The 9,572-nt window shown below is 55.1% G+C and overlaps 1 protein-coding gene across 2 annotated transcripts; it reads left to right on the top strand.

Annotated features, from left to right (window-relative positions):
- Positions 1-410: 410 nt before the first annotated feature.
- On the top strand, positions 411-9,229 carry KCTD10 (potassium channel tetramerization domain containing 10). 2 transcript variants are annotated; one of them, XM_061466484.1, is made up of 7 exons: positions 411-524; positions 1,732-1,945; positions 6,280-6,449; positions 6,889-6,975; positions 7,222-7,274; positions 7,977-8,172; positions 8,704-9,229. In XM_061466484.1, exons 1-7 carry the CDS (start codon positions 522-524, stop codon positions 8,920-8,922), a joined length of 942 nt encoding a protein of 313 aa, XP_061322468.1. In that variant the 5' UTR covers positions 411-521; the 3' UTR covers positions 8,923-9,229. The 2 variants fall into 2 exon arrangements, with proteins under 2 accessions (XP_061322468.1, XP_061322467.1); XM_061466483.1 differs by having other exon boundaries at positions 6,886-6,975.
- The last annotated feature ends 343 nt before the right edge of the window (positions 9,230-9,572 follow it).

Here is a 9,572-nt window from a genome sequence, read left to right as displayed (position 1 = left end):
CCGGAGCCACGGGGCACCCACAGCGGGGCTCCAAGGCACGGCCCCTGCCCAAGCCACCCGCAGAGCGGCCGGCAGAGCCCCCCCGGCCCCTCTCGCAGCCCCGCAGGCCTCACCTCGTCCCGCCGGCGCCCGGGCGGCTCCGTCGCCTCAGGCCGAGGCCCAGCGCCCCGTTGCCCGGCAGCCTCCCCCTGTATCCGCGCTGCGGGTCCGCCCGGCAACCCGCACCGCCGCGTTCGTTCCGTTCGCTCGCTCGCTCCCTCACCCACCAGCTCCGCACAGGGAAACCAGCGGCTCTGAGTCTCGCTGATGCCGGGAGCCGAGCCGAGCCGAGCCGAGCCGAGCCGGGCCGGGCCAAGCCCGTGATGCGGAAGCGCAGCGCGGCGCCGCCCGGAGGAGGCTGAGGGGACATCGGAAGGATTTGGCGGCGCACCCGGGCGGGGGCGGAAGTGGCGCGAGGGGCGGAAGTTCCCCCGCCCCGGCGCTCCCGCTCGCTCGGTCCGTGGGGCTGCGCCGCGCCGTTCATGGTGAGGGGGGGCCGGGGGGCAGCGGGGGCTGGGGGCAGGCAGGAGATGGGGACCCGGCCCCCCGGTGGGTGACGGGGTGCGGGGGTCCCAGTCCCCAGGGGCGCGGTGCTGGTGAAGGGGGGGTTATGGGGGGGGGGGGGCGCTCGGAGAGCGGGTGCAGGGCTGCTGTGGGGGGGGATCCGGTCCCCCAGCTGTGGGGTGTGTGTGGGGGGGAGCACTGGTGTGGTTGTCACTGTCAGCCCAGGATGGCGCCTGGGGATGGGGGCTCTGTGCCCCAGGGTGCTGGGCTGTGGCCTGGTGCGCTGGGGCTCCTGTCAGGGTGATGGGGACCGGTCCCTGTGGCTGGAGGGAGCTGGAGCCGGAGCGTGGCGCCTTTGCACTGCAGGCGGCTCCAGACGGGCAGAGGGAATGGGCCCCTGTGGGCACCTCTGCCCGTGCCACTTCCTCGCCGTGTGAAGCACAAGGCGCCCGCGGAGCTGCGGCTCCGTCACGTTTGCTACGGGATCGTCCTGCTTTAAGTGACAGCAGGGCCCAAAGCACTCAGCGTGCTGCGGAGGTGGCAGGACCCGGGGCTGCCTTGAGGTGTCCGCCACCCCCTCACCCTGACACCAGAACCGTTAACAGTTAATGGCTTGATTAAGGATTTATGGTTAGCGGCTCTCAGAGCATTTGTGGGGCTAAGCCAGCAGGGCTCCTGTTACAGCCCGTGAGCTCATTAGCTGACTAACCGGGAGTGACTGGGCACTGTGGGCAGAGGTAGTGGGGACGTGGGACATTGGGTTTTGGTGTCCTAAGGAGGGAAGGGAGTGGGAAGCCCGTGTGTGCTTTAAGGGAATAGAGCTGTGGATAGGCTGTATTTTAACACACAGGAATCGTCCGCTCAAGCTCTGGGTGTTGGGAATTGTTCAGTTACCAGATTATTGGTAAAGGAAGAGCTTAAGCTGTAGAAGCTGTGGAAGAAATGAACACAGTCTTTGTGGGAAGGCACTGGCTGTTGCGGTGTGAAATGCTGCTCAGTGTTCACGGGGTTCCTCAGTGGCCAGGGTCATGTATGGTCTTTGGCTGGGAACAAAGACCAAGTCTAAAACACTTGAGGAGTTCAGAGAGGAGCTGAGGCTGATGATGCTCTGTGTAAATAACCCCAGTGACGTGAGCAGGGTGGTGCGTGTCGGGGCTGCCCGTGTAACCGCTCCCTCCTTCCTTGCAGGAAGAGATGTCGGGAGAAAGCGTGGTGAGCTCAGCAGTGCCAGCGGCGGCCACTCGCACCACCTCCTTCAAAGGCACCAGCCCCAGCTCCAAGTATGTGAAGCTCAACATTGGCGGTGCCCTCTACTACACCACCATGCAGACCCTGACCAAGCAGGACACCATGCTCAAGGCCATGTTCAGTGGCCGGATGGAAGTCCTCACTGACAGCGAAGGTAAGGGGCTGCCCTCGTGTCCTCGTGCTGGTTTCCTTCCCCTGCAGTGGAAAGAGCTCAGAAGAGGTTGGAAAAAAGTGTTAGAGAATGGAGAGGAGCATGTAGTCGTAGGCCCAGGTGTTTCTGTGGTTTGTAAGTCCTGAAGCTCAGCTTATACAGCTGAGAAAAGGTGTGGAACAAAAAGGCTCGTGTGACTTGGGAGGAGTCATACGGAGACCAAAGGGAGACCTTACAGCAGTCTTCCAATGCTTAAAGGGGCTACAAGAAACCTGGAGAAGGGCTTTGGACAAGGGCCTGTAGGGACAGGCCAAGGGGAATGGCTTTAACCTGCCAGAGAGGAGACTGAGATGAGCTCTTAGGCAGAAGCTCTTCCCTGTGAGGGTGCTGAGGCGCTGGCACAGGGTGCCCAGAGAAGCTGTGGCTGCCCCATCCCGGGCAGTGCTCAAGGCCAGGTTGGACACAGGGGCTTGGACCAGTGGAAGGGTCTCTGCCCGTGGCAGGGTTGGAGCTGGGTGAGCTTTAAGGTCCCTTCCAAGCCAAACCAGGCTGGAATTCTATGAGTTGAATAGTTGTCTGGACAGCAGAAGGACAGTACCAAGTCCCAAGGCTCCTATCAGGCCCAGATAGTATGGGATGTACTTTTGGAACACTGACACTGAAGCTCTCAAGCGTATGGAAGATGGTGGGAGAGAGATTAAGAAGCTATGAGTGAGTCAGGGCTTGGGTATTTACGTTGAAGCCCAGGAGGCAGTTCTCTTATCTTGTTCCCTTACCTTAAATCTACGTATAAAACGTGCTCTGAACACTGGGACCCTGGTTTAAAAGCTAAAAGCTGATATTTTGGAAATGAAATAGTTTTCTTATGAGAGTATGGATTGTTTCCTTCAGTGCAACAGAGCCAGAAACTTGCTGTTGTACTAGTGACAATCAAAGGAGAGAGCTGGCGAATGGCTCTCTCCGTGTTAAATGTGTCTGGAAAGAAGGAACATGCAGGATGTCAAACAGCAGCCTTCTCAAGGAGCAGTGCCTGAACACTTCCTTACCAGATACACTGATTTTATCTTCTGATGATCTGAGATTCTTGAAAACATTTGAACTAATGCTATAGCTAAAACGTGTGTGTGATGAGTGCAGCTGGGAGCAGAGGTTCAGAGCAGGGTCCTCATGGATGTTGTGGGAGTGTCACAGTTTAACTGGAAGCACAGCTGATGGGCTTGGCTACCCTGTCTGTAAGGATGGCTGGAGCCTTGGGGACCTCTCCCCCTGCTGCTCAACCTCAGGCCCTAATCTGGCACTTGCCAAGCAGCAATTCCAAGTGAATTGAGGAAGCCCACCCTGGCGTGGTCCCGGCCCTTCCTCCGGGCGTCCTGGGTAGGTACCCCAGGAGGGCTGGTACATCCCGTCCCATTCCCAAGGCTGTAAGCTCAGGTCGGCTTGCTGGAGAGCAGCTGACAGAATCCCTGCTGATGTGAGGGTAGCTGGAGTTTAAAGTGCTAAAATCTCGTACTCAAGGCAGCAAATCCCAAGTTGATTTTGCTCTGGATCCCACAGTGTCCGTGTGGGATTGCTCCGTTCTGCCAGTCTGTGTTTTAATAGGAATTTGATACTTCCTGTCTGTTGTAACTGAGACACTCCCATTGCAGCAGACCTTGCTTTATCTCCCCGGGCCTGGTGTGACACTGGAAACTGGGACAATGGTATTGGAGCTGTTAAAGGAAACCCTTTTTATCTGAACTCCTTCAAAACAACCCCCGTTGGGCACACCCAGAGCCTGGCCCAAACACAGTGGTTCTGAGGAAAAGAGCTGAAGCTGGAAGGAGGCAACTTTTGAACCAGCCTCTGGAATGGGTCATGAGGGCTCCTCTTGGTTCAGGTGCATTCTCCTGAGCCCAGCACCATCTCAGAGCTTAACAACTGCAACCGGGAGACAGGAAAGCCTTTGAGTTCTCTCTGGTGGTGGGCGAGTGGTTGCAGCTTAGAAATGGTCCATGAGCTGTGGCACATTGTCATATTTGACCATCTTATGGTAAAGAGCAGAGAGAAGGGGGTAAGTTTTCCAGGTGCATCCCTTTCTTTCCAGGTTTCTTTTCTGCAGTGTGGCTGTTTCCCTCTCTTAGCTATTGATCAACAGATGGAGGTGCATGTTTTTATCCAGCTCCCAGTAAGACTTGAGCATCAGGCAGGCTCCATCATCAGGCTTCAGTGTCAGGCTGCTGTTTCATCTGTCAAAGCTTAGCCAGAAAATGCAGCCTGGTTCCATTTGAGTGTTTGGATGCTGTCCCTGAGAGTCGTTGTAAAACAAGAGATGAATTCCTACCATGAGGAGGTACCAGTTCAGGGGTTCCTCCCTTGGTAAATGGATCACAGGGCACTTCTGTAATGCTGCCATTAAAATAGCTTCAAAGGACTCTAATTGAAACCCACTTCTTGGGCTCTGCACAGCCATGGCTGAGCGGGACAGGGTCATTTCCCTGTGAGTCATAGGATCATAGAATAGTTAGGGGTGGAAAGGACCTTAAGATCATCCAGTTCCAACCCCCCTGCCATGGGCAGGGACACCTCACACTAAACCATGGCACCCAAGGCCTCGTCCAACCTGGCCTTGAACACTGCCAGGGATGGAGCATTCACAACCTCCCTGGGCAACCCATTCCAGTGCCTCAGCACCCTAACAGGAAAGAATTTCCTCCTTAGATCCAACCTAAACTTCCCATGTTTCAGTTTGAACCCGTTCCCCGTTGTCCTGTCACTGCAGTCCCTAATGAAGAGTCCCTCCCCAGCATCCCTATAGCCCCCCTTCAGATACTGGAAGCTGCTCTGAGCTCTAAGTCCTTGTGCTTTGGCTGTTTGGTTAAAACAGGAGGGCTTGAGCCCCCCCTTGTACCTCGCAATGCTGCTGGAAGTGTTTCCTCATCTCCAGGTGAAAATGAGCAATTCCTCCTCGGTTTCACCATCTGTAAACAGAAAGCTCCAGCAGATTTTTAGAGCCTGCAAAGGGAATCACAGTGGAGATAACAGAGAAGTTTGGGGATCAGAGCTGTGCTCCTGCGCTGCCCTTTACCTTCCTGCACGTTGACGAGCCAACTCTGTCACCGCTGCAGTTGTGGAATGGGGATGTCCTTGGTTATTAGCATGTCTGGTGCTCCCTCTTCTCCTTAAAACGGGAGACCTCACTTTCCATATGTCTGCACTGACAAATGGGCTGTTCCTGCTCTGGTTGGCCACGTAGAGCCTGGATCAGTCTCTTGTTCTTTGATTTCTGTCTCTAGTTCTCCTGCCTCCAGCTTTCTAGTCTGCAGTTGTGAGCACGCTGTGTTTGAGGTAGCAGCACAACGATGGAGATGGAAAGCCTGTAGTAAACTGCTCTTGGGTGCCTCGGTTTTCCACAGCAAAAGGCCGCATTCCCTTTCGAATTGCACCAAATGTTCAGCCTTTACCAGCGATTCCATTCATGCAGAGCACACAGGGGCTGCTTTAACCTACTTTCCTTATTTGTCCAAAATATGAGTCTCTCCCCACAAGCGTTTCCTCGCTGCATTCCTGAGCTGCAGCCTGGAAGAGCGGCCATCTGTTCATTTATGGAAACTGGAGCCTCAGCATCGCCTCCCATTGCTCAGGGTCCAGCCTGGTCAGACAGCAGATGGGGGACAAGAGGCGAAGCTCAGCTCCTGGGTCACGGGTTGACTGGGAAGGACTTTGGTGGCAGCTCTGTCTCCTTTCCTTCACACCGTTGTCAGCACGTAGCTGTACTTCAGATTCCACTTACTGTCTTGCAGCAGTTGATGTTGTGCTGATAACCCGTGTGTTCTACCCAAGTCAATGTGCTTTGGGGGTATGCAGTGTTTGCCATGATGCTGCCCAATCTCTGCTGCCTTTCTCCTGCCAACCTTCTTGCACACCCACTGCATCACAGGGGGTTCTTGTGCTGTTTTCAGGTGCAAGAAGCTTCAGATGGCTTTAGTGAGGAACAGCCCCGTGTGTGTCACAGGGCCCCAAGATAGAAGGCAAGAAAATAACGTGTCAGGGCTTTGGGATAGAGGGAGAGCAGGGTTGGTTGGTTTGAGAATGAGAAGTATTTGTTCCTCTGTTTCAGTTAATGGTTGTCAATAACTGGGGAGCTATGAGAAACAAGAGAACTTCCCACCTTACTCCCCCATGCTCTGCACTGGAAATGCAGGAGGAGGAGGTATATTCCCTGGGCTCTCTGCTGCTCCGCTCCCCAGCTCAAGCAAGGAGCTGGAGTCTCTCCCTCCTGGCAGGAACCTGCTTGGTGTCAAGGCCTTTAGCCATGTTTGCCTCCGCTTCTCCTTACTGTGCCCTTGCTCTGTCCCCAGGCTGGATCCTCATCGACCGCTGTGGCAAACACTTTGGGACCATCCTGAACTACCTGCGGGACGGGGCTGTGCCACTGCCGGAGAGCCGCAGGGAGATCGAGGAGCTCTTGGCTGAGGCAAAGTACTACCTGGTGCAGGGGCTGGTGGACGAGTGCCAAGCAGCCCTGCAGGTAGGTCACAGAGCTAAGGGGGTTCCTGTGGCCTGCAGCGAGGGGTCCACAAGAGGAGGCAGCGTCTGGGCAGAGCGAGATTCTCTGCTGGTCTCCGCTTTGGTGCCTTTCTGAGGCTGGGATGGAATGGAAATAGTTCACGTTGTTGAGCTGCTGGAGGCTGGTCCCATCCAGAAAGATGTCCCAATGTTTAGTGCTGCCCACTCACAGGGATAAAGAGCTGTTCAGCTCCCTCCTCTGAGAGCATTCAGGGAGCAGCAGCCTGGTTCCTTCGCACTGTTCTTCACTGCCATCAGGGTCTTACATGGCCAAATGATCCGCCATCAGCACAAGCACACTGACATCTTCAGCGCAGACCACACAGGACCTTCCCAGTTCATAGGACCATGCCTTAAGGTCTGTTTAATGTTCAGCTGCTGTTTGGTTCTTGTTTCAGCAGAACAAAGATGCATATGAACCGTTCTGCAAGGTACCAGTCATCACGTCCTCCAAAGAAGAGCAAAAACTCATAGCCACTTCCAACAAGGTAGGAGCCAGGCTGCACCCTGGGTTGGGAGGGTGAGAATGAGCAGTGATGTAGCCACAGAGGGGTTGCAGCCCCACTGGCAACCTGTGCGTGGCAGTTGTGCACCAACAACAGTAACAACAGCTGGGCTTGGGCCTGATGGTGTCACATCCTATTGTAGCTTCTCTGCTGCGGGGTCTGGGTCTGGGCTGGCATTCCAGCTCTTCCTGTACTGCCTGTAACCGATCCATGGTTTGTGTTTTACAGCCAGCAGTGAAGCTGCTCTATAACAGAAGCAACAACAAATATTCCTACACCAGGTAAGTGGCTTCTGCTGGACTTGTTTGAAGTTTTAATAGACTAAAACCCATGACAAGCATTTGCTTTCTCTTCACTCGGAACCAATGACAGATTGCTGCTGGCATGCACTCAGGTTTTTCCCTATTAATTTCAACCTTCAGTCAGAATGGAGCTTGCTGTCATCAATGGAAGGTTATTTCTGTGCCAGAGGAGTTCCTCTCATACTTCAGTGCAGCTGGCAGAGGCTCCTGGCCAGCTGCTGGCCTGCATTCCCCATGGGCTGCAGCACGTTCCTTGAATGCAGGAAGCTTTCTTGCTGCAGTGTTCTCAGTAAGTGGTAAAATCAAGCCCGGGACCTTGTCTCCTTTCCTTATTCTGTGTATGTTCCATGATACAACGCTGTTCCCGTCCAGCTGGTGCTGAGCTTGAGCTTAGGATTGGTTTTATTTGGGCAATACAATCTTTACACCAACTAAATGGTCCTGGGCAGTATTATTCCCAGTACTGCTGATGTATTACTGCTTCTTCAGCAGCAGGTTTTCCTGCTTGTGCTAAAGTGGGTAAGTAAGTTACCCACTGCAGGGCTGGATGCCAGCTGTAAGCACTGCCTTGGCAGAGACACAGCGAGTTCAAGGGGACTGCTCACTGCCTGAGCCCCGTTGTGTTCCGTGTGCTGCCTTCGTTCCCTTGACGTGAGCGACGTCTGCCTTCATCCCTTGCAGCAACTCGGATGACAACATGCTGAAGAACATCGAGCTCTTTGACAAGCTGTCCTTGAGGTTTAATGGGAGGGTGCTCTTCATAAAGGATGTGATTGGAGATGAGATCTGCTGCTGGTCTTTCTACGGGCAGGGGCGGAAGATCGCCGAAGTCTGCTGCACTTCCATCGTCTATGCTACTGAGAAGAAACAGACAAAGGTAAGAGCAAAGCCCTGGATGCTTCCAGCAAGGGGCTGCTGGCAGCGGCACCCTGACATCAGCTCTGCTCTGAGCACTCCTTTCTTTCTTGAGCCTCTCTGCAGAATAATCACTGCCATTCAAAGTGGTCCTGGTCCAGGGGGTGCATTGGAGTGAACGCCGCTTCCCCGCGGCACTTACACAGGGTGATTGTGGTATCCCGTAGCGCAGGTTCGGTCCAGTTCTTTATCTGCAAGCAAACGTGTGCATTTAGCTGGGTTTGGTTGACATCCCTGTGTAAAGACAGGTCGTGGTGAGCAGCGACGTGACTTCCCCGTGCTGCCTTACCTTCCTGCCCTGAAAACCACCCCGTTTGCTGGCTCGGAAGCCAAGAGCAGAACAGAAACGATTGCACTGGGAAAGATTCCCGTGCGCAGGGTGCAGTGAGGAGCCTTTGAGACCAGAAAGGCACCAGGGATTAAACCTGAGGTAGCCTGGTGGCCGCAGCCATCGCAGCGGGTGCGAGTGACGCTCTCTTTGCGGGGTGGGCAGGTGGAGTTCCCGGAAGCCCGCATCTACGAGGAGACGCTGAACATTCTGCTCTACGAGTCGCAGGACGGGAGGGGACCCGACAACGCGCTGCTGGAGGCCACGGGGGGGGCCGCGGGGCGCTCCCATCACCTGGAGGAGGACGAGGAGCGGGAGCGCATCGAGCGCGTGCGGAGGATTCACATCAAGCGCCCGGACGACAGGGCCCATCTGCACCAGTGACTGCTGCGGCGCTGCCCGGGAGCGCTGCCCCTCCTCTGCTCCAGCTCCTGCAGCACGGGAGCAGCGCTTCCCCTCGCGCTCAACGCGGGCTGTACATTACGTTTTGTAACAAACTAGGTCATGTTGGGGTATTTAAATGCAGTAGTTGTAGGGCAAGGATCGAGGAGGTGACTGGGCAGCCCATAGATACGGTAAGGACCTGTTGAGCAGCTGGAGAAATGCCCTGAACTTACAGCACTCTTGTCTTTGCTATAGAGAGGAAGGGGGCTGGCTTCCTTTGGCTTTAGTAACTATCCTGCACTTTAAACCATAGAGTCAGCCACACAGCTCCCCTCTAGGCACTCCCTGACCCTCTCTCTCCTCCCAGGCAGAGGTTGGGGTGATCTGAACACACCTGAGCTGCTGCAGAGCTCCCTTCTCCCTGTACCAATAGGGTTGGTGGCTCAGGGTGACTCCCAGGAGGACACGGGACATGTGCTGACTTGATTCCTATAGTGCTGGGGAGCTGCTCCTCCAAGGGTTCAGTGGAGCTTCTACAGCTCTGAGCTCTTTATCCCTTCTCTTCTTTATCTGAATGGTTCAAGGGTGGAAGATGTTCAGATTCCTCCAGAAGGAGGCTCGGGAGCAAACTGCATGGGATTGCTTTTCCT

The sequence above is a fragment of the Pezoporus flaviventris genome, unplaced genomic scaffold (assembly GCF_033815535.1).
Source record: "Pezoporus flaviventris isolate CSIRO_AGI_PZ_B2104156 unplaced genomic scaffold, CSIRO_AGI_Pfla_v1 ptg000041l, whole genome shotgun sequence".
NCBI lineage: Eukaryota > Metazoa > Chordata > Aves > Psittaciformes > Psittacidae > Pezoporus > Pezoporus flaviventris.
Note: the sequence above shows the minus strand (reverse complement) of the source record. Positions and strands in the feature narration are given on the sequence as shown.